The sequence below is a fragment of the Canis aureus genome, chromosome 11 (genome assembly GCF_053574225.1).
Source record: "Canis aureus isolate CA01 chromosome 11, VMU_Caureus_v.1.0, whole genome shotgun sequence".
Classification (NCBI taxonomy): Eukaryota; Metazoa; Chordata; class Mammalia; order Carnivora; family Canidae; genus Canis; species Canis aureus.
Window position 1 is genome coordinate 57,888,544 of NC_135621.1, and position 24,980 is coordinate 57,913,523.

The 24,980-nt window shown below is 41.7% G+C and overlaps 2 protein-coding genes and 1 pseudogene across 10 annotated transcripts in view; 2 read left to right on the plus strand and 1 right to left on the minus strand.

Annotated features, from left to right (window-relative positions):
• PSME4 (proteasome activator subunit 4) overlaps window positions 1-8,691 on the minus strand; it is a 105,050-nt gene extending 96,359 nt beyond the window's left edge. For all 4 annotated transcript variants that reach the window (XR_013389546.1, XM_077915390.1, XM_077915391.1 and 1 more), the window contains exon 1: window positions 8,436-8,691. Coding sequence is in view for 3 of the 4 variants with exons in the window: in XM_077915390.1 (XP_077771516.1) it covers window positions 8,436-8,677 (242 nt within the window). In the remaining variant the exon portion in view is untranslated. The remainder of the gene's footprint in view (window positions 1-8,435) is intronic.
• A 375-nt stretch (window positions 8,692-9,066) lies between these two features.
• Window positions 9,067-24,980, plus strand: part of ACYP2 (acylphosphatase 2) — a 247,671-nt gene continuing 231,757 nt past the window's right edge. For 2 of the 5 annotated variants that reach the window (XM_077915395.1, XM_077915396.1), the window contains exon 1: window positions 9,067-9,391. The gene's annotated coding sequence lies outside the window, so the exon portion shown is untranslated. The remainder of the gene's footprint in view (window positions 9,392-24,980) is intronic. The other 3 variants (XM_077915397.1, XM_077915401.1, XM_077915403.1) reach the window with 3 other exon arrangements.
• LOC144324136 (protein FAM136A pseudogene) lies at window positions 11,815-23,847 on the plus strand (annotated as a pseudogene). Its single transcript, XR_013389547.1, has 2 exons — window positions 11,815-22,607; window positions 22,683-23,847. The product of XR_013389547.1 is annotated as a protein FAM136A pseudogene (transcript).

A 24,980-nucleotide genomic window follows, 5' to 3' on the forward strand; every position in this document is an offset into this window, starting at 1 on the left:
AAACAAAACAAAACAAAAAACTGATCATGAACTAAATTGATTTCACAACCCTTTCGTCATAACCCACAAAGGAAAAATTCTCTATTAAGCCCTAATAAATGGGGGATCCCTGGGTGGCTCAGCGGTTTAGCACCTGCCTTTGGCTCAGGGTGTGGTCCTGGAGTCCCGGGATAAGTCCCTGCGTGGAGCCTGCTTCTCCCTCTGCCTGTGTCTCTGCCTCCCTCTCTGTGTCTCTCATGAATGAATGAATAAAATCTTTAAAAAAAATAAAAGCCCTAATAAATGAACATATAGATGAAAAATTGTGAGACCATACAAACTACCAAAAGAAAAAACCTCATAGTGATAAAGTTTTAAGATATCTATTTGGGGGGCCCCTCACAGAAGAATTCAGGCAGTGTTTAGAACCATCTTATATAAAGAAGGAAGAATAATAATGTCAATAAAATTATCTTATATACAGAATAGTATCTAATAAATATAGATATAATAAAAATTTAAAATTGCAACTGAGAAAACACACACTTTGGACCCTTCTGATTACAAGACTCAGTCGGTTAAGCATCTGCCTAAGCGTCTGCCTTCAGCTCAGGTCATGATCCTAGGGTCCTGGATCAATCCCTGTAGGGGCTCCCTGCTCCATGGGGAGCCTGCTTCTCCCTCTCCCTCTGCTCCCCTTGCTTGTGTTCTCTGTCTTAGAAATAAAATCTTTTTTTTGAAAAAAGATATTTGTCTATTTGATTTTTAAAATATAACATTTTAGGGCAGCCCAGGTGACTCAGTGGTTTAGCACCACCTTCAGCCCAGGGTCTGATACTGGGGACTGGGGATGGAGTTCCAGGTCAGGCTCCCTGCATGGAGCCTGCTTCTCCCTCTGCCTGCGTCTCTGCCTCTTGTGTGTGTGTGTGTGTGTGTGTGTGTGTGTGTGTGTATGACTCATGAATAAATAAATAAAATCTTTAAAAAAAATTAACAGATTTAAATCATTCCGGAATTTGTTAAATGATAAACTTTTTCCTGCCATACACAAAATAGGTACCGCTATTTGGTATATGTTGACAGAAATTTGACAATATTTATTGTGATGTCTGGAAGTAACCCATCTTCCCTCATAAAAGAAATGATCCCAACTAAACTCTTCAGGAATCTGCCCCAAATATAAACACTAATGCAAAAGACTGCATTCATAAAGTTTCTTACTCTAAAAACTTCTACTTCATCCTTGGCTTAAAAAATGATTTGTCAGAAAACAAGATGAAATACTCACACTTAAGAGCCCAAAGATTAATTAACACATTTCTTTTAGAGTATCCAAAGGATATATCTTAGAAGATTAGAAAGGATTTTTAATAATTCTTATGCAATTTCCAATTTATTTGAAACATAGTATTCTCCAATCCATGTCACAGATGCAATGGTGTTTATTAGTTTTTTCTTGGGAAGGGAAAAAGTCTTTACTGTATTTTGATTTCTTTTTAATTTTTAAAACTATTTTTTTTCTTTTTAAATAATCTCTATCCCCAATGTGGGGTTCAAACTCACAACCCTGAGATCCAGAATCACATGCTCTTCTGATTGGGCCAGCCAAGGTACCCCCTTGTTATATTTTTAAACTCTAAAATTTAGGATCTATTAATTCTGAAAAAAAAAAAAAAAAAAAAAAAGGCAAACTAGCATAAAAAAGGTAATGATCACTACCAAAACTGTATGGTTCACCTATTCAAAAACTGTATTAAGCACACCCCAAATTATTTAGTACTAAATATTTAAGCATAACAATAATGAAAGATTTTTAAAGTCTCAAATTTACCAATGCAACCAATATAATCTGCTTTCTTCTCTAACTTCGCTAAACCACTCCCCCAGACTCCCACTTGTGATTATGAAACACACCATTCTCTTCTTTAACCAAAATGCTCCTTCCCTCTGTTTCTTTTACTAAATATATACTTTCTTTTGAATCCTGTATTAAGATAGATCTCATCCCATATTTGTTTTCTCCATTTTGACTGTAACAGTACCAATTTCTAGAATTCCATAATGTTTTAGTTTACAAAGAACAAAAAAGGTAATTATAATATTGAGTACCAATGCATATATACACCGCTGTAGTGAATGCTGGGAGAGGAGGAAAGGAGGTAAACAAGGAACACTGACCTCAAGAAGGCTCACAGTAAGAGGGAAGATTATATACAAACTCTACAAAAGCACGATTAAGAGAATGCACTAAAAGGGAAGAAATGCTGAGTGTAGGCCGAATATGGAAGTAGCCAACCTCAAAATTCCAAATGGGAATATTTATAGTATGTGCTGCTTTTAACATTCCAGTGGCCATGTCAATGAATATAAAGGTTTTTTGTTGTTGTTGTTTGCTTGCTGTTGCTTTTATTGCTCTGTTCTCAGCTTGCCATTCACACTGCATGAGTTCTTGATCTAATTTTCTACACAGGTTAGCGAGAAACACAGATTTGGATTTTGCATTAAAAAGGAAAGCAGTGAGAGAAGATTCACTAGATAGAAATAAGCCTCATTGGACAGGAAAAGTTAACACTCAGGTTCCAAAATGAGAAAATGGGTTTAGAAGTTATGCCCTTACTTAACTACTAAATAAACAAGCATCCCTTAAAAAAACAAGAAGCTACCTCCATTTTACTTCAGTCAAGAATATGTATTTCAAGGACAATTTTATAACACTGCAGTGAGACCACCTGGGAAAATTGTTTTTAAATGCTATATTCAGATTTCTGAAGAACAAGGGATGGTACTGTTTTACTAATTTTTTCCTCCCTAAATGCCCTTCTCATTGTCTCCATTTAGGGCATTAAAACATACCGGTCAGAGTAAGTATTTTTTTTAAGTAATTAATACACTTAGAATTCGATTTTCCCTCTCCAAGTTTCATGATGCAGCTACACCTTGCCTACCCTATCCTTAAAGAACAAAAATGTGTGCTCAGACTAAAGAGCACACCGGAACTTCTCAAGAGGGCCGAAATCCTTCAGTAATATATCCCAAGGACCAAGAAGAGTGCCAGGACCACACAAAGCACTAGCAAAATAATTGGTTCAAAGACTCCTGCTGCTACTCCTTTGCATCCAACAATGTATTAACTAATAATAATAAGTACCTTTGTTTTTAAAACAGAATTCAAGGAAGCTCTGGTTACCCTAGAACGGATTCTAGGTCTCCACAGTTGAGAGAGGGAGAAGAAAGATGCCATAAGACACAAATGTTCATTAATAAGCTGAATTTAAAATCATTATCCATGGGGTCTGTTTACAGTAAACCTTAGACAAAACAACGTAAATGGAAACTCCGAAGTAAAACCACAAATTTTTAAGAACTCCATGAGGTTGATTAAAGTGATGATCGATTACTGTTCATTTTCCTAAGTTTGAGAATGGCCATCAGTATTGACTTTTTTGGTTTAATTCCTTTTCCTTTGTAGATACATACTGGAAGCACTTACGAAATGAAGTAATATGCTTCAAAAAAATAGGTGGTGGGTGGGTGTGGAAGAAACATGATTGGCAAGGAGTTGATAATTGAAGATAGGTGATGGGTACACAGAGTTCACTATATTATTGTCTTTCTTTCTATATGTTTGATATTTTCCACAATAGAAAAGTTTAAAGCAAAACAAAAAAGTATTCAAAAACTATTCAGATCACATATACTGATAAATGAGATTCTGGCAAAAACATCCAGGCTAACTAGAGAGGAGAAAAAAATTGACAAGGTGCTTTAAAAGAATGATTAAGAGAGGTTCTTCGAGACACTTGGCTGGCTCAGTCACTAGAGGATGTCACTCTTAATTTCAGGGTCATGAGTTCAAGCCCCACATCAGGCATGGAGCCTACTTTAAAAAAAAAAAATGAGCGAATGAAAGCAAGCAAACAAGGCAAGGAAGAAACTAAAAAGGTGTTTGAAAAATGGGAAGAATCTCTCTATATATTTAAAGTATCTAAGTTTGAGATTGCAATGAAAAATTAAATGTGTGCATTTGTAGGTACAGGGGATACACAGGAACTCTTTTCTGCTCAAATTTTGTTTTGAACATAAAGCTGCTCTAAAAACTAAAGTTAGTTAACAAAAAAAAAAAAAAAGAAAGAAAGAAACGTGAAGGACATTTTACTGCACTGTTACACAACTCTGCCAGAAAAGAATTCATGTCCCCAAAATAATTTAATTCATTTATTTTGTTTTTTCTATGGAAAATCAACTTTCAAATTAATTCAACAAAGAAATTTTGGTTCCCATTTTGAGCGTGGTCACATAACAATTGCAAACCTTTTCTACTACTTTCCCTAACTGGTTCTCACTGAAGAATCTGGTAATTTGTCAAGATTTTTACAAATAAAATGCACTTCTATTTATTGAGTACTTCACAATTTCAACACTTAAACATTAGATATCCTAAACAAGTACATTGTGTTAACAGCTGAGATTCAGTGGTTAGCATTTTCTACTTTCTCCCCCAATTCAAAGATGATACAATTTGGGTACTCCTGTGGTCAGATTATTACTTTCCACAAAAGAAGTTCAGTGTATTTGATAATTCATATCTTAACCAGACTTAAGTTTCCGGTGGTTATATAATCTAATTAAATATATCATGTGGTTTCAACTGGGATAATCCAATTCCTATCCAAGGAGGCTACATAATGTTCTTACTAATAATTAAACAAGGAAGTTATAGTTTAATTAGCAAGTGAAATCATTTGTCAATAGTCATTTCATTATAATAAAACAGCACAGAATATAACATCTCATTATAACAAATAAGACATTTAAATCTGTTTCCTAATACAGCAAGTACACATCCTTCACTAAAACAAAAATTCTGTTAAAAAAAGTGAAATATGAAAGAAAGGAATATGGATGGGGTAAACTTGTAGGAAAGGGTCGGCCATTCACTTGTTTTCCTTCCTCTAAACCAATTTAAAGGAACACAGAACTAGAAAGGCCCTTTGGGACTAACTCAGTAATTTTTCAAACAGTATGTTTCAGAGCCCTTAAGCAGGCTTTAGGGGGTTCTACGATCAATGAAGCGTTGAGAAGAAAATCAGTGCAATCGTATCCTGCCCGAGGAGCCCAATACTGTGTTTAAGATTTTGCTTTTATAGAACAGTTCACCGATAAGTTTTAAGTTTGAAAAGCTACTAGGAGTCTACACTCCTCCCACTTTCCGAAAGAGGACCCTAAAGCTAAGAGAGGTTAAACAAGACCAAGATGATAATAATGTTCATGGCAAAGCCAGGTATAGATCAACTGACATCTTCAGACTAGACCTCACATGAAAGATACATAGGGACAAGGGAGAAAACTAAGTTTAAGATTACCTTTCTTCAAAAAAAAAAAAAAAAATTACCTTTCTTCAACTCTGTCATTCTCTACATGGGCCATAGCAGTTATCCACCAACACCTTTCAACTAAGAGTCCAGGAGCTATCTTTACTGCTGTTTTCCAAAGATCATTAGGTTTGTGCTTCTCTTCTCCAATTTGTTTCCCTGCTTCTTAAAAACAGTCCCTGTGATGAAATTGCCTCACACAATGTCTCTTTAACAGGTAGTACCAATACTTTAACTTGTCCATACAAGAGGGTCTCTATTTTACCAGAGGGCCAATTCTTAAAATACACAGAAATAACCTTTCTTCACAGAGATACCACGCCGACCCACAAGTTTTGAAATGGATTGAAACAGATTGGTAAGTACTTAGTGAGGTAAAAAGTAAAAAAAAAAAGGGGGGGGGGCGGGAGCAGGAGACTGTGATGCCCAGATTAGGGGTGTACACTTCTGGTATGGGATCTAGTCCCAGTGCCTCTGAACCGCATTTACACTCTGGTCCGCTTGAGGAATGTGCTTGATCTATGCAATTATTTCCAGTACTTTACAAGTTGCTCAAATAGTTCTAGCAGAAAGATACACACTAGTTTATTTGAGGCTCTACAGAATAAAAAATAAAATCATAAAATACCAGACCAGGAATGTTTCTTAGGATGATTTAGTCCAACCCCCTCTTTTCTTTCACAAGAATACTGAAACACACACACACACACACACACACACACACGCTAAAAAAAAAAAATACTGAAACACATGATTAAAGTAACCTTCCCACAGTCACAGAGCTACTGGTAAAAGTTGTCAGGTTTTGTTTTCCTTACTACTTTCCATTCTACTACAAGTACTAAATATGATCACTACTCAGGTAATTGACAGCTATCATCACATGTTTTGGCATCATTTAGACATAAACTTGTGCAACACACAAGCCTTATTGAAAAACAACAAGCACAACTATAAACAGGTCACCTCAACATGACTTCGGAGAAAAAAAATACATCCAAGATCACAACATGTCCCACCAGGTTCAAAATGTCTCCTAGTGTAATCCTGAGAATTAGTTTGCAGCATTAGCCACTGTTTCAAAATAACATTCTGACAGCACTTCTTGCTGGACCTTAATGGTTTGGGGTTCATAGACTAGTAAGTCTTATTAACTGCAATCTTGCCCTAAACACCAAGGACTGTCTCCACTGTATTTTTAGCCATTTCTAGGTAAAAGCTACTTCTACCTAGTAAGTCCAAAATAATCAAACTCTAGATGCTAATTTGCCAAGCCTAGTAATATGTCAGAAAACAATGCTTAACTCTACCTGTGTAGATTCCAGATTCAGAAATCCAAACCAGATATGCATTTTCACACCGGTATACTTATATATTGTGCATCTAAAAGAAGCTGTGTCCCCCAAAATGGTTATTTTCTGGTAAATCTAGTAAGTGATTAAAATGGGGAATTACTGAGACTGACAAAATAACTTTATTTTTCCTATGCGTAAGTAACACAAACACAAAGGAGGATCACTTGAAAAATCATCTGATTTTAATCACTTATCAAACATTCCTCTGTTCTGACTGAAAGTGGTTCTTCTCCCTGTTGCATTTCTTCCTCCCTCAAGTCTCTTATGAATCCTAAATACACAAACTTCTTTGTACTCTAATCAAGAGGAGAGCTGTTAACCTTGACATTTTATTATGGTCACTCTTTTTGAAAAGGACAAATTAAGTGCTTTACTTTTGCTTTTTAATTAAAAAGGTAATTATTCCCACCACCACCACCAGCACTGCAGCCAATTGGACATGAGAAATTTGTCAGAGTCTCCCTAATAACTGGCATATAAGAATCATCCTGTGAGGAAATGTAGAGAAGACTATTGCATTACAAAACCCTGAGTCATCACCCAGTTCACTCAGCAGATTTGGGTAAACACTGGATAAGTGACTTATGTCTTGTGTTTATCCATCCATAACCACATGTGTGAATGCGTGAACATACAATGTTACCAGATTTGGTGTACAGTCAACCAAACAAGATACAGCACAACTTTCTTAAAAAATGCTTCTGACACTTTTAAGATGCTCATCTTGCTGGTACTTAGACATAAATGGTTGGGGTTTATAAATAAAGTCTCTAACCTTTCCTCCCAGGTTGTATTTTTATTTGCTTTCCCCCTAATTTCAATCGCACTATAGTTTGCAGGGTGTTTGTGCCAAAAAAAAAAAAAAAAAAAGTTACAGCAATAAAAGAATAACGTAACAACTGAAACTGATTTAGGTCATCTATATTCACCTGTGCGACTCCAATTAACACAAGTCAGGTACTAGTAACGCCCTGGACAGTCTGACAGCTCTCTTCTCTATTTTCCTTAGGGTCGCACATTTCCAAAGGAAATGTCACAACTGGAGAAACACACACTTTCCCGAGGTTCTAAGGCTCAACATTCTCAGCATTAACGTCTAGTATACAGCCCAAGAAGGCGCTAAGGGCTGATTTCAAGCCAATCTTTTCAGTCAAAAACACGAAGACCGAGCAGGCCCGAGAAAGCAGAACCTACACGGTCCCCACGGCCTCCTTGCCATTCAGAAAGTTACTAGACGAGAATTGAGGGATATGAAGAGGCGGAGACCGTAGAGGAAGAGCTGGAGGAAGCACCGGGAGAAGTCGAGAGTCGCTCCCCCATAGATGCATCATCTCTGCACCTCCTCCTCCGTGAGCAAAGGTCCAAGAAGGACCCTTGGGGGGGGGGGGGACCGCTCACCTCCTTCCCGGGGGGCGCGGTGCCCTCCGGCTCCCCGGGGCCCCGCAGGTCGGAGGACAACAACCCGGACCCTCCGGGAGAAGCAGCTGGGGAGGACGTCGAGGGCTGCTGAGGACCAAGGAGGTCCCGCAGCAAAGTGGCAGGGAGAGGGCTGGAGGGATGCCCAGACTACTGCTCCGGGACCACCGGCCGCAGTCGGGGCAGAGCGGAGTCCAGCCGTCCCACGCGGACAAAGAGCCGCCTCCGCCCCCGGAACCCCCCCCCCGCCCGGCCGCCCTCCCAGGGCCTTTGCCCCCCTCCCCTCCCCCGCCGCAGGCCCGAGCACACTTACGTGGAGAGTTTCCTGGTCCAGAAGAGGCCCCCGGGCCACAGCTCTTGGAGCTGCACGGCCCGGCCCAGGTTGCTTTTGATCTGGGCCAGCTGCAAGTCGGACTCGGCGTCCAGCCGCCCGGCGTAGGGCAGCAGCTTGTTGTAGACGATCTCCTTCTGCGGGACGAAGCTCCGCGGGGCCGGGCCGGGCCGCCCGCCGGGCTCCGGGGGGTCCCCGCCGCCCGCCAGCTCGGCCGGCTCCATGAGCCTAGGGACACCCCCCCCACCCCCTCCCACCCTAGCCCTCCCCGGCCCCCACCCCTCTCCGGGCTCCGCCTCCTCCGCGTCGTCGTCGCCCCGCGGCCGCCGGCGGCCCGTCGCCCTCGGCCCGACCGCTGGGCCCCCTCCCCTGGCCGGCGCGCTGCTGGCCCCCGCGCGATCCCGGTTCGTTGGCGGCGGCAGCGGCCGCTCCGCCCGCCCCGCACCGGCTCGGCTGGTGACGCTGCAGCAGCCGGGCCCGCAGGTTCCGGACGGGCCTCAAGTCACTTCCGGGGCGGGGCGACGGCGGCGGGGGCGGGGCGACGGCGGCGGGGCGGGGCGACGCGACGGAGGCGACGGAGGTGGCGACCGCGGTGGCGGTGGCGACGGCGGTGGCGGTGGCGGCGGCGGCGGCGGCGGGAGCGCAGCGGGCCCGGCTCGGAGCCCCCACCGCGGGCCGCACCCGCCGAGCGCGAGGCCGCCCCGCCGGAAACACGAGGCCGAATTCCAAGCTATTGTCCCTCCTCGCCGGGGTCGCGCGCTCCCTGCGGAGGTCGCGGCGCCTGCCTTCCGCTAGGCAGTGGGCCCGGGCCCCCGCCCCGAGGGGTGGAAGAACCTAGGTACTCTCTCCCCCGCACTTGTTGCCTACAGACTTGCCGTACTCCGTCTCCCTTAAGCCCGCCTCTTTTCTGCTCTCCTTCGGGCCGCAGAAGTGAATAGGTACTCGTTCAACAAATATGAATTGAACTACTGTTTTGTGGGTCAGACGCTGCTCTTAGGCCCTGGGGGGTGGGGGGAGGGGGAAGAAGAGCACGTGGTTTCTGCCCTCCAGGGTTTTACAGTCAACTGGGCCTTGAGGGAATAGGCAATTGCGAGACAGTCCTCTAATTGCTGGATGAGTACCGGACGCCCTGGGAACACCTACCGAGGAGTTAGTTCGAACTGGAGGGGGGGTTGTCAAGCAGTTTTCTAGAAGCTTCCTGGATGTGATTATACATAAAGTTGAGGTTAAAAGGGGCTGAATGCAGAGTCGGTCAGGAAAAGGAGGAGGTTTATTTCCGCTGAGGGGACCAGCGGGGAGGCTGCAAGCATGCCCTCTAGGAATTCAGAGAAATTCAGAAGGGCTGCAGGTTGCTTGCAAGAGGGGAGCGCAGGGGCGAAACCTAGGGAGAAATGCTAGGGAGTTTTCAGAGCTTTGAACCTCAAAACAAGAAACTCTGAAGCACTTTAGGCAGAGGAGTGGCGTGATCTACTTTTCAAAGAAAAGAATTCAATTTTCAAAGAATCACTCTGACTTTACGTACAGCATAGATTAACACAGACTCGGATTAGAAACTGGAAGACCCCTTAAGAAGTTGTGACATAATGATGGCCTGGGTGTCCGCTGAAATGATTTGAGAACTATTGCCCTGAGAAGAATGGCCTGGGCTTGGTAGCTGATTGACTCTCAAGACTGAAACAATGGGAAAAGACGGGACGATTGCAGATTTCTGGTTTGGGAAGTTGAGAGATAATAAAAGTCCCTCACAGAAACAGATTTAGAGGCAGAATGCCTAAAGGGTAGAAAAGTACTTTGATAAATACATCAGGAGCCTGATGGAAACTGAGGCATGCATTTATTAGCAGTATAGGTAGGCTTGGAGGGAATGAGAGAGACTGTTAAAAGGTAACTGAGGCATATTAAAATTTTTAAGAGTTTCTTGAGAAAAAGTCTCTTGGAATTGGGCAGGGCCAAACCCAAAAGTGTTTAGGAGCTCCTACAGGAGCCTGGGGAAAGATTTATGTAGGGGTGTGGAGACAAAGGAAATTATTTGATTGCCATAGCTCAAAACCTAGTGCGCTGTTTGTGACTGGTTGTTCTTAGTGTTTAGGTTTCATAACCTTGAGGCATTGACACAGATTTTGGGCAAAGACATTAGAGCCACTTTAGTCCAATGGCCTTTATGTACTTAACAGTATAAAAAGAATTGGAGCCCTTCACCAAACTTTCAGGGGTAACCATATTTAAGGATGAATAGAGAAACAGGAGAGAAACCACAAAGAGTACTCCCGAGAAGCATTCAGGGAAGTAGTTCTAGCAAGGTGGGCATTCCTAAAGATGGAGTGTTTCAGATGGAGGAAGTAATCAATGTACCTAAAGTGGTTGACCAGTCAGTCAAATGAAATGAGACCTGAGGAGTGTTTATTGGAGTTACTCATGCGACAGATAACAGTTTCAGGGGAGTGTAGGAATGGAAACCAGATTACAATGACGATGGGAAAATAAATATCTAGGGACGTCAAAAGTGGACAACCTTTTTTAAAAAGTTTGGGTGGGAAGAAAAAGAGAAATAAGAAGGTAGTTGGAATAAAAAGAAATATTTTAAGATGGGATATGTTTTCAATATTAATGAGAAGGAGCCAGTGGAGAAAGGTTGAAGATATGTGGGTGAGGATGACAGAGAGTGGGAGAGAATGTGGAGTCATTGGCCTCTAGCAATAAACCAGACTGTGCTTCCATTGTCATAGGAAGGCAGAGGAGGATAGGTGCAAAAGCAGAAAGGTTTGCAGATGTGGCTGGAGGTTGGAGGAGTTCTTTCTGGTAGTTTCTCTCTCTCTCTCTCTCTCTCTCTCTTTTGTGAAATAATAGAATGAGAATGATGGGAGGAAGTGGGGCAAGGGAGGTTTAAGGAGATTGGGGGGGATCCCTGGGTGGCTCAGCAGTTTGGTGCCTGCCTTTGGCTCAGGGTGTGATCCTGGAGACCCGGGATCGAGTCCCACATCAGGCTCCCTGCATGGATCCTGCTTCTCCCTCTGCCTGTCTCTGCCTCTCTCTCTCTCTCTCTGTCTCTCATGAATAAATAAAATCTTTAAAAAAAAAAAAAAAAAAGGAGATTGGGAAGGGTTAGAGTAGACTTAAAATTCCGAAAACTCATTAGAGAAACACAATTACTTGTCAGTTAAGTCTGGAAGCATGGGGATCCCTGGGTGGCGCAGCGGTCTGGCGCCTGCCTTTGGCCCAGGGCGCGATCCTGGAGACCTGGGATCGAATCCCACATCGGGCTCCCGGTGCATGGAGCCTGCTTCTCCCTCTGCCTGTGTCTCTGCCTCTCTCTCTCTCTGTAACTATCATAAATAAATAAAAATTAAAAAAAAAATAAGTCTGGAAGCATGAATTTAGTCTCATCTGCAAGAACAGTGTAGTGATTTCCCCCCAGTAATGTTTAGTAGCCCAGGATTATATACCATGCAGTCTGGTATGATACAATGACAAAGGAATAAGGGTGTATGTTAGTGGTAGTGATGGTACTGGTGTTAGCTACCACTGTTGAGCACTTCTCTCAGCCAGTGCTTTACCTACAATATCTCCATGAATTCTCTTTTCTAAGTAGAGATCATTGGGTTGAGAATATTTAAAAGAGAGTGGTTAATGTCAACATTTTGGCTGAGGTCTAACTGAAGAGAGAAGGAGGCTAATAGAGAGGTCAAGGGACTCAGATCCCGATGAGGTACAAGAGCAATGTGAAAGGATTAGCCTGAGCAAGGGATCTGGAAAAACAGGAATATTTGGATTTAAGATTTCAAAGAGGCCGTTCCGATGATGTCAATTTCCCTGGAAATGGTCTGAACTAGAAAGGTCAAAAGAATTATTGGAACAAAAAAGTTTAAGTCTCTTTCTGTTATTCTTTGTGAAGTTTAATGGAAAACACTAGTGAAACCTCTTCAGGTGAGAAAGTTGAGAGACCTTAAGTTTCTCTGTGGACCTAGTGTAGTTATCATTGGAGACAGTGACCCAAAGCTCATTAATGGGGTTAATGTTCTCATCTCAGACCAACTTCCAAGCATTTTTTTTTATCTTTTAGAGCTCAGGATATTCTGCCAAAAGATAACGGCATATTATGCAGACCCTGAGGGAGACATTGGCCTCTTATCAGACCCCTCCAGGAGACTGACTAAAATCACTATTCCTGGAAAGTGCAAGAGCCCTTCATAAAAATATTCTGAAGACAGAGGTCCCTTCTCAGGCTAGAGGAACTGCTAGAGATAATTACCAATCAAGTATTTATGCCTTTGGGTGACTACTTGATAATCCACTAAGTAGTTTAAAAAAAATGACAGGTTGTTAGTTTCCTGACTTTAGAAGTATTTGAATTGTATTAGAAAGATTCATTCTAATGAATCTTCATTAGAAGATTAGAATCTTCTAAAGATTCATTCTAATATAATCAAATGTCCAAACTCCTGCTGTGTTGCAGTTACTAAGGCACAAAAATATTGGACCTGAGAAATGAGAGGTTTTTTTTCCCCTAGTTCCTATCTGACTTTTTTTTTTTTTTTAAGTAGGCTCTGTGTCCAACATGGGGCTTGAACTCACAACCCTGAGACCAAGAGTCACATGATCCACCGACCAAGCCAGTCCAGCCAAGCACCCCATAATTCCTATATGATTTTTTAAAAGATTTTATTTCTGTATTTATTTGAGAGAGAGAGCACTCTCGAGCAGAGGAGGGAAAGAGGGAGAGGGAAAGAATCTCAATCAGATTCTCCCTCCATCTTACAACCCCAAGTTCATGACCTGAGCAGAAATCAAGAGTCAGATGCTCAGCCGACTAAGCCACCCACACACCCCTCCTATATGATTTTTAAGTTTTGGAGTTTTTCATCCAAAAGCCCTTCTCATCTAGCCACAGCATCCACTTCACTTCATTAGAGTATATTTGGAATTCATTTTTAATTTTTTTTTTTTTAATTTATGATAGTCACACAGAGAGAGAGAGAGAGAGGCAGAGACACAGGCAAAGGGAGAAGCAGGCTCCATGCACCGGGAGCCCGACGTGGGATTCGATCCCGGGTCTCCAGGATTGCGCCCTGGGCCAATGGCAGGCGCCAAACCGCTGTGCCACCCAGGGATCCCTGGAATTCATTTTTTTACTAAAGAGGAAATCACAGCTAAAGGAATGAATTTTTCTATGATAATTACAGTTTTTCCCTTTGTTAGGCATTTTGCCATTTTACTATGATGTAGCTAGATGTAGACTTCTTTTTATTTATGTTGCAGGGATATGTGTTTCTTAAATGGAAAGATTCATATCATTCATCAATCATGCAAAATTTTGGGCTACTAACTGTTCACAATTTTTCTGTTCCTCTTCTCTTTGTAGAATTCCCATTAGACATATATTATACCTTTCATTCTGATCTCTATATTTGTTACTTTCATTTTGCAAGTCTTCATTTCTTTATCTCATTCAGGATAACTTTATCAGACCTATTTCTAACTCAGAATTCTTTGTTATTCTGCATCTGATCTGTCCATTGAGCTTCTAGTTCCAATGATTATATTTTTAATTTTAGAAGTTCTACTTAGTTCCTTTCCAAGTCTGCTATTCTGTTTTTCACTGACTTATGTTCTTTATGGTTCCAATGACTTCTTTAATCATTTTAGACATGTTTATTTAATTATTTTAAACAATAATATTTTGACAGCCCTTTCTGTTTAGATTTTTTTTTATTTTTATTTTCTTAAAGAATTTATTTATTCATGAAAGACACAGAGGGAGAGAGAGAGGCAGAGGCACAGGCAGAGGGAGAAGCAGGCTCCATGCAGGGAGCCAGATGTGGGACTCGATCCCGGGACTCCAGAATTACGCCCTGGGCCGAAGGCAGGTGCAAAACTGCTGAGCCACCCAGGGATTCCCTGTTTAGATTTTTAGGGATACTTTGTGTTTGTTGACATTTGTTCATGGTTGATCATTTGCTTTATTTTACAATTTTTTACATTATGAGATTATCTTCATACAGCTTTTTTCTCTGTGGATATCCCATGTGACCCAGAGCATTTTGTTTATTTGTTTGCTTGTACCAGATCCACAGAAATAGCACAGGCTCAGTACCAATCAATATTTATGTTCATTTCTCAGCTAATGTAAATTAGAATTTCTATTCTATGCAAGTTACAGGCCTGAGAATGTAGCCCTTAGAGAATTTTAGGGTTTTTTTTTTTTTTTTTTGCAGTATTTTATTTCCAACTCCCTTAGGTCTGAGGCTTCAGCTTCTTCCCCTGAGTAGATATTAAAACCCAAGTCACTGGGGCACCTGGGTGGCTAAGTTGGTTAACTGTTTGCCTGCAGCGGAAGTTATGATCCCAGGGTTCTGGATTTGAGGCCCCATGTCTGGGGGCCTCTCTGCTCAGTGGGGAGTTGACTTCTCCCTTTGCCCCTCCCCTGCTCATGCTTGCTTGCTTTCTCTTTCTCTTTCAAATAAATAAATAAAATCTTTAAAACAAATAAAATTAACAACAACAAAAAAAAACCCAAGTCACTTGCTGTTTTAAGATCCAATAACACTGCCCCCAAATTGATGCAGAGTTAACACTTACCACTCTGGCTTTCCTTTCCTCTTTGTTTCTGGTATCTGGAAGTTTTTCTTTTCTGTTTGTGAGCTCATCTCACAAGCAAGTTATCACTTGTTATGTTTAATGTATCATTTTTTTTTTGAAGATTTTACTATTTATTTGACACAGAGAGCAAGCCAGCACAAGCAGGGAGAGTGGCAGAGGGAGAGGGAGAAGCTGGCTCCTCAGTGAGCAGGGAGCCCGACACTGGGCTCCATCCCGGGAGCCTAGAATCATGACCTGAGCCAAAGGCAGATGTCCAACCAACTGAGCCACCCCGGCACCCCTTAATGCATCATTTCTATGTAAGGCTTTCTGCATTAGCTCAGGCTGTCATGCCACTGGAACTGGAGACCCTTAAAGAATGAACTCTAAAGTATTAGACATCATTTGGAGCAAAAGGGAGTAATTGTGGATGATAAAGAGTATTTTCAGAATCCTCATATCATATAGGTAGTCATTGGTGATGTCTATCCTTCAAGCTATATTTATTTAAGGATTAAAACATCATTTAGGAAATACCTATTTGATATTTAAATGTAGAGTTTTTCAGCACAACTAAAGCTCTTTGTATTTCTTCTTTTTGACAAGCCATGAATAATGTAGGAGGTCACAGCTTCCCTCTAATCAAATATAGTAAAGAGATGTATTTTTTAACAGTAGTTGAAGAAATTAACAATAGAAGCAGTGGAGAGATAATAACTAATGCACAAAGAAGTTATACACTCTTTCCACCTACCCCCAGTTTTTATATATATAAATAGAACAGGCCTTGCTCATAAGCAGAGAATGGAATTGTCTGCATGAAAAATTTGAAGAGCCAGCAAGATACTCTTTCTATATCTGATGCTTGAAATGCTGCCCTTTGCAATCTGTTTCTTTGACTAAATGATTAGAATCTCTTTTGAAATTTACAGACTCATAAGAGGGGTAATAAATCAAATCCCTAATTCTCCAGGGTGAATTACATATTCATTAATTCAATAAGCATTATTGAGTGCCCCCTGAGTGCCAAGTTTGAGATCATAAGGTGAATGACACAGTACTTGTCCTCAAGGAGTTCACTATCTAGTGGGTTGACAGTCAAGTAAACAGATAAAATGGCAACCAAATGTCAGCTGGGATCTCCCTACCTCTTAAAATCTCTAGATGAAACTAATTGAAACTGCCTTTCATAGACTGAAAAATTCAGTGCCTCACCCAGTAGTTCTGCCAGTTTTGGAGGACGAGAGCTTATATTTTTATAGTTAGTCCCAGCTCTAAACCTTTGCTTCTGGTAAACTAGTTCTGTCAAGTGATCATTTTACCCTAAGGCTTCAGTACTGCTTTAATCTAAACATGGAATCTAGCCTTTCCCCTTATTTTCCACAATTTCTATACAATAAACCATTCGTACAAGGCTATGTGTTTGTGTGGGGGTGGGAGGGAAGAGAGAGATTGGCAGAGAATAAATTTTAATAAGTGAGTTCAAAGAGACAAAGGGATTTATGCTAGAAATAACAAACACTGTGCAGCACGGGGTCAGGATGGCGGAGCTGCAGCAGCTGTGGGTGCAGGAGGCAGTGGACTTCATGGTGAAGAGTCTGGAAAGAGAGAACATTAGGAAGATGCAGGGCGTCACATTCCAGTGCAGTGCTGGCTGATGCAAAGACAGCCAGGTGTCCCTGTAGCAGGTGCACCAGTGCATCGAATGCTACCATGTGCCACTGGCTCAAGCCCAAGCCCCTGTGACCAGTGAGTTGGAGATGTTCCAGGACCACTTGGCCCAGTGCACCATGCATTGCAATGACAAAGCCAAAGATTCAATAGATGTAGGAAGTAAAGAACTTCAGGTGAAGTGGCAGCTGGAGAGTTGTGTGACCAAGTGTGTGAATGACCACACACACTTCATCCCGACCATGACCAAGAGGATGAAGGTGTTTCTCTTGTCCATTGGGAAATAGAAGTCTTTGCAATTGGCCGTTGAGACTGACAGCAGGAATCTATTTAAAAAGAAACGGGAGTTTTGGTCTATTAAGTGGTGTCTATGAAGAAATTAAGGATGGCAGCAAGTTTGAGGCCTGTGTCACTTGCTTCTGGACACTGGTTCCTTTATGTTTCAACCCTAGAAAGTGAAATGGAAAAAACTGGCGCTAAAATTTAGGTCAGAGATGGCACAGGAGAGTTTTTGATAGCCTAAATTTCAAGGGCTTGTCCTGGCACTAGGGATCTCCCTTGTAGCAAGCCAGAGCCCTCCAAGGTACCAGATTCTTCTTAGTACACAAATACCAACAGGCTGGAAGATTCCTCTAACCTGCCTGTGTTCCAGTGGTGTGAGCAGAGGTGTTTCTGTTTGTTGCCAACCTCCTGTTTACCAGAAGGATCACCAAATTGTTTTTCATAAGCTGTAAAAATCCACAAAGTCACTAATTTAGAAGGGAAAGAAGGTTTCTGGATCTTTGTTTTGCTTGGTTTTGTTTTATATACGAGTGCTTGAAGTTGATTTAAGATGTGGAGTTAGGAGAGGTAGTTTGGATAAGAACTTTGAACAGTTCTTGTGGATATCTTTCTGGCCATCAAGATGTGGGTATACATTTCTTGAAATACATATTATATCTTCGAGCTGGGACACCCTGCAAAAAACATGACAAGCAGTGTTACACTGGGTATGGGAAGCAGACCTTCCCTCTCGGCTGTCATGATGAGCCCTGAGGCTATCTGCAGCAGAGGAACAGGACAGTCTCTTGCGGTGACGCTCTCCCTTGAAGGGAAAGGGAGTTTTGATTGCATGGTATGCGGGAATGAACATTGAAGGAGGAATTGTTTCTTCTTAATTAAGAGAGTTATTAAGTACTGGCTTTGGAAAAACCTGGTTTTTATAGAACAGAATGGAATGAAAGCCTAAACTCAGTATTGCTTATTTTGCCCCCTGAAATAACAGAGCCCTACTGAGACAATCCCTTGGCAACAGGAAGGTCAAAGAAGAAAAGTTAGGCAATTCAGGGGTGAGCAATGATTCCTTTAAAGCAAAAGAGGGGCAACTCCCTCATTACCAAATATCACTTTTGCCTGGGGCCTTTCAGCAAGCAGTGTTCCTATCCCAGCTCTAGCACCTGTTTATTTTGATAAAGACCTTATTGTCTTTTTACCAACTTACTACTTGAAATATAATATAGCCTGTGTTTGATGTTTCAAGGCTGTGATATATTTTCCTAGTGGTTCAGTTTTTAAAAATTAATAAGGTTTGTTTTTTCTTCCACAAAAAAAAAAGAAAGAAAAGAAGAAATAACAAACAACCTAATATTTAATATAAAAGTTTTTTCCTAAAAGATCTATTTTCTATGTGATTTTTATCCTGCCTAGTGGGTCAGTCAGACATTAAACAACTCATTCTATAGATATTTTAATTATACTTAATGTTAAATGCTTTAATGGGATAAAGGGAATTCTGATTGTAGAATAGGGGGACCTGGCCTACACTACAAAGATTTCCTAGAGGAGGTAGAAGTTGATAAATGAGGAGTTGGGGGAAAGGATGGTTAAGACCGAGTGATGGCAAAATGAAGGGATGATGGATGGTATTGGGTTTTTGACAGATACGCAGTCCAGAATCCGTGACTGTGTTTTCAGGAGCAGCAGCTGCCTACAGTGAACACTATATCAAATAGAAGAGGTGGCATATGTTTTGGTGGCAGCAGCATCTTACCCAGATTGTTTCTATTATCTTCACTCTCTTGGTTCCAGGTCCTTACCTAAAAATCTTTCCTAGCATTTCTTATCAGTTCTGTGAGTTACCTGATGCTTGCCAATTAATTTATCTTCAATTTAAGTTAGCCAGATTTGGTTACTGATAGTAAAGATGACAGACATCAAGAACCCTTACTGATAACTGTTAGCAAATTAGTCTAAAGTGTGGTTTGGAGAACTCCCACCCTCGGAGTTTCTGACTTAGTGGATTGGAGTGGGGCCTGTGAATTTGCTTTCCTAACAAATTACCAGCTGCTCCTCCTGCTAATGATGATGATCAAGTGACCACACTGGATCTTCATCAAGTTGTTGTGATTTTCTAGTTTTCTCTTAACCAACTGCTGATTTGTGTTCCATTGTTTGAGTACCCCACAATTTGCTTATCCATTAATTTGTGGATGGACATTTTGGTTTTTTACAATTTCTGGCTATTACCAATAAAACTGCTACGAATATAAATGTGTAGGTCTTTGTGTGGACTTTATTTCCTTTTCTCATGGGCAAATATGTGGAAGAAGACAACCTGGAACATATAGTAGGTTTATGTATAACTTTTAAGAAACTGCAAGCTATTTTCCAATGTGATTCTGCCATTTTACATTTTTTTTACCAGCAGTGTACGAGACTTCTAGTTGTTCTACACCCTTGCCTTCTCGGTATGATCAGTTTTTTTAACTTTAGCCTTTCTAGTATTACTAGTGTAATAGTATCTCATTATGCTTCCAATTTGCATTTTCCTAATGACTAGTAATGGTGAACATCTTTTTTGAGTGTATACTCAAAGAAATCTATACAAAGATGTATTCATGTATCTTTCTTGATGAGATAGCTATTAACATCTTTCATCCAATATTTTGGAGTCTTAATTTGTTTTCTTACTGAGTTTTGAGAGTTCTTTCTATATTCTGGGGATTAATTCTCTACCATAAATGTAACTTGCAAGTATTTTATCCAGTCTGTGGCCTCTTATTTTTTACTCTCTTAATAGGCAGGAATCATTTTTACCAAAATCATCAAAAGCCTCATCAGTTTTCCTAATGACTTCTGTTAATTGCTTGATACTCAAATTCTTTTTTGAAACAATTCCTTTTCATTTTCTTTGCTCCTCTTGCTAACTAGTATGACTGCAGTCTCACTTGCCAACAGCCTTGTGTGTAATTGGAAGAATTCTTTAACATCGCTTTCATCAACTTCATGAAATCTTGCACTTGTAGCAAAGTGTGCAGTTAAATTCTTTCAATTCATTTGGTTTGCACTTGATTGATATTTGGGGGTATTACCACAATCTCAAAGTTCAAACCAATAAGGATGTCAGCTGAGAGGCAACTGAATAAGATAGGGTAGGGAAAATAAGTACTGGTGTTTTATATGGAAAAAATTTGAGTTGGGACTCATTTTATAAATGATCAGTTCACTAGAGAACATTATGATGACTTTTTCTAATATATGGCAGCAGAGATTTGTGTAATAAATACAAAAAAAAAAAAACCAAGGCCTATGAGAAAAGACCCCCCCTTTTTTATTTCCTCTTATATCTTGATCCCCTTCTTCACTCATTCTATTGTAGGTACTCCGACCTTCTTTGTTTCTTGATCAAGCCCTGTTTTTTTCTCAATGCAAGAGCACCTACTTTTTCTTCTAAGTGGGCCAAGAATTTAGATTTATCCTAATTGCATTGGAAACCAGTAGACAAGTTTTTGTTTTTGTTTTTTAAGATTTTATTTATTTATATGAGAGGGAGAGAGTGCAAGCAGGGAAGGGGCAGAAGGAGAGGGAGAAGCAGACTCCCCACTGAGCAGGTAGCCCAACTCAGGGTTGATCCCAGGACTCCAGGATCATGACCTGAGCTGAGAGTAGACACTTAGCTGACTGAGCCAACCCAGAACCCCAACAGACAAGTTTTAATCAGGAAAATGACATCATTTGATTTGGACTTTCAAATGATTTCTCTGAATGGAGAAGGGATTATACAGGGATAAGAATGGAAGTAGAGAGACTAATTAGGGAGCTATTTCAGTAGTCCAGTGAGAGTTGATGATGACTTGTATCAAGGTAAAATAGTGAGAAGTATCAGATTTGAGATAATATGAAGGTAAAACTAGCAAAATTTGGTAATAGAATATGGTATTAGCAAAATAGAATATGGTGTCAGATGACTCCCAGATTTCTGCATTTGGTAATAACGTGTGGTTGACTCATCACTGAAATGGGGAAAACAGAAGGTGGAACCAGGTTTGTGAGAGAGCAATCATGAGTTTCATACTACCCATACTAAGTTTATTTACAAGATCCTCAAGTGAAGATTCAAGAAGTCTTTGGATATCAGTTTCTAGAGTTAGTGGTAGGAATTAAACTGGAGATATAAATTTGGAAATTGTCAGCATATAGATGATATTTTATGTAATGTTGAGGGACCAAATAAGATCACCTAAAAGATAGAGGGGAGAGTAAAACCTTGAGGCTCCAAGTGAGTCAGAGCAGGAGAAACCAATAAAGGAGTATGAGAAAAAGAAAACCAGGACCAAGTGGCGAATACCAGCTCTTGTGTTTGGATATTCACCAGGAGGTTCACTGGAAACAGCATATAGTCGTACTCACAGCTAAGATTTATCACAGTGCTACAGTAAATACATTGTGCCGGATCATGAGGGAAAAAGACAGATGGAATCTGGAAAAATCCATGAGCAGCCTTCCTCAATGCCCTCTTCTCCTGTAAGAGATCATATAGAACACACTCTTCCCGTCAGTGAAAATGCAATAATACGTCTGTGATGTTTCTGTGCAAGGAAGCCCATTAGAGACTCAGTGCCCAAGATTTTTATCTGGGTCTGATCATGTAGGCACCCTTTGTCTAGGCACAGTGAGCCATCATTATCAGTTAGGGAAAAAAGGAGCACTACTGAAAATCAAGTTTTCAAATGCCAGCCAAGGGTCAACCTTGCAAGCACGTTCAAAGGACAGCAGTCTGAGGCCTGCTATGTTAACTCTCTTCTGCACAGAATGGCATCACAGATGCTAAAGGGGGAGGATGTTTTCAGGGAGAGAGATGCAGCTGAAGAATCAAGTAAAGTAAGGAACAACGTGGCCACTGGGTTTGACAGTATAAAAGTAATTCATTGGCCCTGATGCAGACGATGTCAGAGGCATGGTAAAACAGAGAAGCTAGATTGGAGAGGATTCAAGAGTGACCTGGTGAGGGAATAGAGACAGCATGTAGAGGTAGGATAGTTCAAGAAGTTTTCTGTGAGAGGAAGCAAAAGAAGGAAAGGTAGTTTAAAGATGACAGAGGTCAAGAAGAGGCTTTTTACGGATGACAGATACTAGCACATGTTTGTTTTAGGATCAGAATTATTCATTAGAAAGCGAGGGGTGATAGAGTGAGGGATTGGATCGACCACAGGAATGAAATGATGGGAGGAGAGACATTGAAACAGAAGAGATGAAGGAGAAGACCTAGAGATTTGGGAATCCAAAAATGAGCAACTTTTTTTTTGACAAGTATACATGCTTGCACTTTGTTTAAAATCACGTCTGTGACCGAGAACCAGCTTGGAATTGACAGTTGGGACAGAGTCACATGGCCCATGGCTCACCAGAACCTCCATTCTGGCAGTCTACCCTGCGCTGACATAAGCCAGGAGGCCCCCATAAAAATGAGAGACTCCGTTCACTTACAGGATTTTAGAGACCTCGTAAGATGATTTCCCAAGCAGTCACTTCTCCTGGAAAGTCAGACACTGATGGGTGAATCAGAGTGGGCTCTAAGCACTCATCTTCTTTTGTTTCAGTATCAGCTTGTTCCAAACCCTCTCCAGGGCCATTTTTTCCAAGAAGAAGGTGATGGGAAAATTCTTTTGTTTCAGTGTCCGCTTGTTCCAAACCCTCTCCAGGGCCATTTTTCCCATGAAGAAGGTGATGGGAAAATTACTCGTCTACCAATCCCTGTTATAATACATGTGCTTCTGAAAATCTTTACTTAAAAGTTCCTTATAAAAGTCAGCCATTTCTTCTGGAGCTAATGTTACTTTTTGACCCGATCTGACTCTCAGTTCCAGGCCTTTAACTTTTAATTTTGAGTGAATAAATTCTTCCTTTTCCTTATGAAATGTCAAATTCTGGTTTTCCCAGACTGTTGGTTCCATTCTTGTGTTTCTTGTCTTAATTCTCTTAGCTTTTGTTACAATGGTGAGCCATTTTCGGGGATGTAAAAGTGGGCAGGTCGAAGTTTGAATTTTTTCCTGGAGGGGGATCCTATCCAATCACAGCTAGATTTTCTTGGAGGGCAAGAATCCGGAGACCTGGCTGAGGTGGTAGAGTTGCCAGTGACAGAGCGCCAGATTGAGCGTGAGCACCTCATTCAGCTCCTCATTCAGCTGCGGTGCTGGCAAGAAACCCGGGGTGAGCTGCAGTGCTGTTCCCTGCCCAGGCTGCATGGTGCCAAGGCCATCCTGGAGGCAGAGCCAGGCCCCGGCCGACCTTACAACCTTCACCATACATCCGCCTGCCCCCAGATACCCCCCTCCCTGGTTCCAAAGGCAAGCCCAAGCCACCCAGAGCCAGAAGGAGAAGGAGCGAAGGCAAAGGCAAGTGGGCAGTTGGATAAGCTCCCAACCCCAAGTCAAGCCAAGGGGGCAGCCACCACAGAAGATGCGTGTCCCCCATAGGATGTGCGTGTCCCCCACAGGATGTGCCCCCGCCAGGGATGCAGCCCACCAAGATCCAGCCCTTCAGGACTCAGCCTCCCAGGATCCAGCCCATCACCGCTCCCAGGATGCAGTTCACCACTGCTCCCAGGACAGTCTGACCTCCCAGGAGAGTGAGGAAACCTACTGTAACCCCGGAAGCTCAGGCCTGTGGGTGAGGCTCCACACACCCCCGGGGCTCACAGACTGACAGCCGAGGGCCTGCCCATGCTGACGGCCCAGCTGCCCGGCCCTGCGTGGCAGAGAGTCTGGCTGGCCCAGCATAGACTCTGCTTGAGCTTTTTTACTTATTTTATCCTGAGTGGAGCTTGGGCCAGCCCGCTGGGGCCGGTGGAGGAGAGGGCCAGTGGGTGGGGCCTCACCCAGCCCCTCTTCCTGGGGGATGCTCCCTAGGGCTAAGGTGCTGTTTGGGGGGGAGAAGGGGGGGTTCTTTATGTAAAATAGAAACATGGTTTTGTACAGAAATTAAAAAAAAAAAAGAAGAGTGGGACTTACGGGGCTGGAGGCTGGCGTCCCTGTGCCTCATGTTGGGAGAGCGTTCGCCAGAACAGAACTTCCAGCCTGGAGGGTGGCGGATTTCCCCAGCCTGAGCCCTCACACCATTACTGGTGTCTATCCCAACACATTTTTTGGGTGGCGAGTGCTTTCTTGCGTGCACTTGTCATCTTGAACAGGAACTATTTAATTTATACTGAATACACATTTTGTACGTTTTTTTCTCTATCCAGAAGCTTCTAGTTTTATATTCTTTTCATGTCTATGCCAGTGCTACCTACCCTTCTAGTTTATTCTTCCTTTTTGACCCTTGGTATTTTCATGTTCCTTCCCTACAACTTGGTATGGCTCTATTTTGTCTATTTTCAACTTTTGTTTTGAAATAAAACGTAAAAGTCTAAAAACAACAACAAAAACAAAACAAAAAAAAACCAGGCCTGCGTTCTGTGTGGCGCTCTGGAGCAAGCTGACAGCCAAGCCAGCGAAGGCACAGCAAAGTGGAGGGAGAAGGGCCCTCCGTGGCCCACATCCCCCCAAAATGAGCAACTTCTGATGGCTTTTATTTCCTCAGAGAAGTATGAGGCAATGTCCTCAGTTGAGAGTATAGTGTTGTGGAAAAGATGTGAAAGATGTGAGGAAAAAGTAGAAAGTTGGGAATTTCTACAGTAAGGAAGAAAATAATTTGGGAAAGATATAAAATGGGAAGCTGGCAGGAGAGAGGTCATGGTAGAGGTTTAGGAGGACTGTATAGTTATTTAAAATGCTTTATTAATGAGAGGCAATAATTTGAATTTATATCATTAAAATGTTTCAACCTCTACTAAGATCTGCTTCAAAAGGAAACTTGTATTGGATAGCAGTTAAAAATAGGAAGGAAATGATGGGGCTGTCAACCAAACAGTGCTTTAGTAGCTCAGAACTACTTTAATGTAACCATTTCATTCCCAAATTACCACTGAAGAGTTGAAACTGAATGACCAACTAATCTCCTCAGCCTAACCACACATACAAA